The 4452-nt window shown below is 34.0% G+C and overlaps 1 protein-coding gene across 1 annotated transcript; it reads right to left on the reverse strand.

Annotated features, from left to right (window-relative positions):
* Nucleotides 1–286: 286 nt before the first annotated feature.
* LOC140810728 (cyanidin 3-O-galactoside 2''-O-xylosyltransferase FGGT1-like) lies at nucleotides 287–1895 on the reverse strand. The gene has a single exon (XM_073168613.1). It carries the CDS (start codon nucleotides 1779–1781, stop codon nucleotides 393–395), a length of 1389 nt encoding a protein of 462 aa, XP_073024714.1. The 5' UTR covers nucleotides 1782–1895; the 3' UTR covers nucleotides 287–392.
* Nucleotides 1896–4452: the final 2557 nt, after the last annotated feature.

Consider the following 4452-nt stretch of genomic DNA (forward strand, 5'->3'; position numbering starts at 1 on the left):
AGACCTTGTTTATTATAAATGATTAAATAATTCCTACATACTTGTAAAATGACTTCAAATTATCGGTTCTTTTATTTTAAAGTTATGTAATGGCCCGAATAATACTAATGATCTGTGCTTGCAGATATTAACTTTAAGTACTACTACTTGCTTATCATTTGAAAGTGTGCTTCCTTTATTTTAGGTTGAATCTTGAAGAGGGATGCCACCCCCTTTGATTTTGTTTTAGAAGTTAGTTTTTCACGTATTTTCATTGTGACAGTCACATGTTTAGACAAACACGTAGTAATATCAATCTAAGATGTACGCAGATTTAAATAATACGACTCCGGCCGCCTCGAAAAACCAAAATAAGCAGAAGGGATGGACTGTGATCCATTTATTTCAAGTCATTAACACAAGATAAAAGGACCGATAATTTGAAATAATTTTACAAGGCGTCTCAGCTGCTGAACAAACTCATCCATGTAAGAATCCTCGAGCCCTTTAGTCAACAAGAAATCCCTCCACTTGGCATGATTTGCTCTGATTTCTTTCCCGATCTCACTCCCATCTGCCATAACCAATTTGATGGTCTCCATCACAGCCTCTTTTGTGAAAAATCCATCTTCGTCTCCCCTCTTAACCTCGACTCCTACCCGCAACTCTCCCTCCATCATTCTTGCATTGATGAAAAATCCATAATCGTCTCCCCTCTTAACCTCGACTCCTACCCGCAACTCTCCCTCCGACAACGAACCTGACCCGCAATGCGTGACGAAGCATCCGATCGAAGGATGGGATAAGATCAGCTGTTGCTGTACCCAACCTCCGTGGATGACGCCTCTTTTCTCAGTTCTGTGCTTGAAACCTTCGGGCAATGCTTCTTCCACGGTATTACATCCTTCTGGTGGTTTCATTGCAGCAAGAAATGGAAGCCCAGTGATTTCTAAACCCAAAACCAGCTCTTGAAATTGATCCAGTTTCAGAATGGCTTCACTGCCGAATGCGCAGAAGATTACTGATTTGGCTGTGAATTGATGCAGCCAATTGGCCCATGTCTCATCTAGACTTACGGTCGGTGGCTCTGGTAACACGGGGCCTGCCAGAACAACCGGTTTCTTGTATTTTTTTTCAAGAAATTCACAGTATGGCCCTTCCATTTCTCTGCATGATTTGAATCCAAGTGCATCACATTCATCAATTGACATAATTAAACGCTGCACAAAGTTCATGCCACTCCAACGTTCTTTCAAAGTGCACCATTGCCTCCGCGAACGCACTTCTTGCGGGGAAAGCTTGAGTACTGATGGAGGGAAACCAGTGGGAGGTTCCAACAAAGCGTCAGCCTCAAGCTCATCGCGAAGGAGGTACCCTACAGAGGCAGGGCTTACTATCATATAACCAACGGATTTAATGCCAAATCGCCGCGCCAAAGCAGGCAACCAATACGTGAAGTCGAAGAACACGAAATGGGGTTTGATTTCCTTGAGTAAAGAAACAACCAAGGGTTGTGTGAGATCCATTGCGTGCCTGAGAAGTGGACCCATTGCGAAGCTAATGTCTGCTGTGGTTTCGGCTCCTTCTGGGAGGCCTTCAACATGAGGGATTGTGATCGGTATGAATCTTATGCGATCCGGGTGGAGATTGAATTGGTTCAATTTGAACTGTGTGTTTGTGGGGAGGAGGAAGAAAATTATGTGGCCTCTTTCGGCAAGTTTGTTGGAGAGGTGAAGAAATGTCGTAAGATGACCCATGGCCAGCCATGGATACATCAAAATCTTGAGCTTCTCTTCGCTCATTCTTCTTCAGTTTTTGGTGCAAATCAAGAAAACATTTTTCCAAGGAAAATGCATTAAAAATAAAAAATCAGGCGACAAGTTCTTTTTCGCTGGCCCCATATCAATAATCATAGAGTCGTACATTGTATTTTCTACCGCTAAGAAACCCCAGAATTCCACTTTGTTGTATTTAGGTCATCTTTAACTCAAATCTTTATTTTAAAATAGTACAGTTTGTACGTTAAATACAATATTCATTTTCAACTCTTATTCTAAATAAGAATATTTTTGGAATATTTTTTTTTATTTAATTAATTAATTTTTTATTAATTATTAAATGTATATTTTTTAAATTTAATGATATAATTATAATTATATTTTATATTTGATATAATTAATATTATATTATTAATAATCGTGATAATATTACTAAAATGATTGATTTAATTATTTTAAATTTATTATTGAAAACTATGTTATACGAATTGAAATAGAAATAATTAAAATTGGTGAAATAAAATTAATACATGACATTAAATTAAATAAAATATTATAAATGCAATTTCAAATATTTGAACGATCATATCCATTTCATAAATTATCAATTAAAGCATTTAGTAATGCATAGTGAGCGTATTCATCTTATATTTTTTTATATCGAAAGAGAAATTCTCGAAATCGGATCTGCTCATTGACAATCATTTCAATCACTGGACTTGGTGCCTCCCAAGCACCTTGAATTTGTGCACTAAGATCACGTTCATATTCGATTATCATATTGTACATTATAATACATGTTTTTATTATATCATTTAATAGCATATGAGAAAGATAATAATCTTTAAAATGTATGTATCAAAATAGTAATATCATATGAAGCAAGTTGTATTATCATGTAGAGGAGAAAGACCCCTTCATCAAAATAGTAATATCATATGAAGCAAGTTGTATTATCTTTTAGAAAAACATTTATAATCCTTAAAATGTACATAAATAAAAAAATGTTACTAATGTAGAAATTAGATTATATATTTGAAAAATAATTGACACGTATGGAATATTGACATCCTATTCAAATTTTGATTCATCTATCAATATATATTCATCAAACATGGAAGATAAAAACATTGGATGCCTTGTATAATTCCTCAATGAATAAAGGCAAAAATTTAAGTGAGACGGTCTCACGGATCGTATTTGTGAGACAGATATTTTATTTAGGTCATCCATGAAAAATATTACTTTTACTGCAACCAAATTAGTTTCACATATATATATATAGAGTTGGCCACTATCATCATTCACACTGGTTAAGTCTATACTATATTTTTTGTGCATTTTTGGAAAAAATATTCTTCTGGATTAAACGAAAGAATTTAGCGTTATCATCCCCCAATTCACAACAAAGTGATGATTTCGACTCGTTCGGCCGTTTGAGAGGGACTGTATTAGCCTTTTTTCGAAAAATGATAGAAAATTTTCCCCCAACCGTACTATGACACTGACTAGCTTTGATACCAATTAAATGTCACGTCCTGAGACCGAAATGTGGAACATCTGGGGTTGTTAATAATCACATTTGTCAATAATCACATTCGAAAAATGATAGAAAATTTTCCCCCAACCGTACTATGACACTGACTAGCTTTGATACCAATTAAATGTCACGTCCTGAGACCGAAATGTGGAACATCCGGGGTTGTTAATAATCACATTTGTCAATAATCATGTGATTATTAACAACAAGCCTCGTAGTAATCAAATATTCAAAACTGGTCTATTTCATAAATCATATCAATGTCTTTACAAAACTTGAACGAAACGCGGAAGTGTAAACAAATATAAAGAAACAAAGTAACATGATTGGTCTCGTTACGAATTGACATCTTCACCATCCTTAGAAATATTTTTGTTCTTCTTCTGCAATTTGTTCATTGTTCTTATCTGAGGGGAGGGAGTGAGGGGTAAGTATTTGGTTAAATATTCACCAAGTAGGACCGATCGATCATAGTTGATGACAAATGCACACACACACATATATATGTATGTATTCGAATACAGACATCATATTCAAATCATATCATATTTTACTAAGGCAAACAAATGGTACTGAAAATCATCTTATTTTACATGACTAACTGATCAATTCCCTAAGTTATATCCTCTAAGGGGGCGAGGCCATCGTATCGGTTATTATATCCCACAACATAAGTGCCTAATCAAATCAAATGTCGGAATTTCCTGATCGTTTCAAATGCAAATCATAACAGTGTCTTCAAAAATATTTTTCTCAAACATATTTTCAATTATCATTTAGCAAATTGAAGGAATAACATATGTCGATCGAATTTCAAGAAGCATACATAATTTATTTTCGTGCAAACGTGGACACACTTATGAAGAACAAATATGTCAATGTATATATATATATATATATATATATATATATATATATATATATATATATATATATATATATATATATATATATATATATATATATATATATATCAAATAGTATACTTATTAAATGCAAGTGTACCTAAAAGTATAGCAAAAACCCAATTATTTGAAAGATTGTTCCAAAAATCTTAGAATGAACAAGTTGTAGTTTGACACAGAAAAACTAGTTACCTTGCAATAATGTTTGTGCCTAATTATACCGTTGGATTGATATGACTTTGGATATGAT

This window comes from Primulina eburnea, chromosome 13 (assembly GCF_022965805.1).
Source record: "Primulina eburnea isolate SZY01 chromosome 13, ASM2296580v1, whole genome shotgun sequence".
NCBI lineage: Eukaryota > Viridiplantae > Streptophyta > Magnoliopsida > Lamiales > Gesneriaceae > Primulina > Primulina eburnea.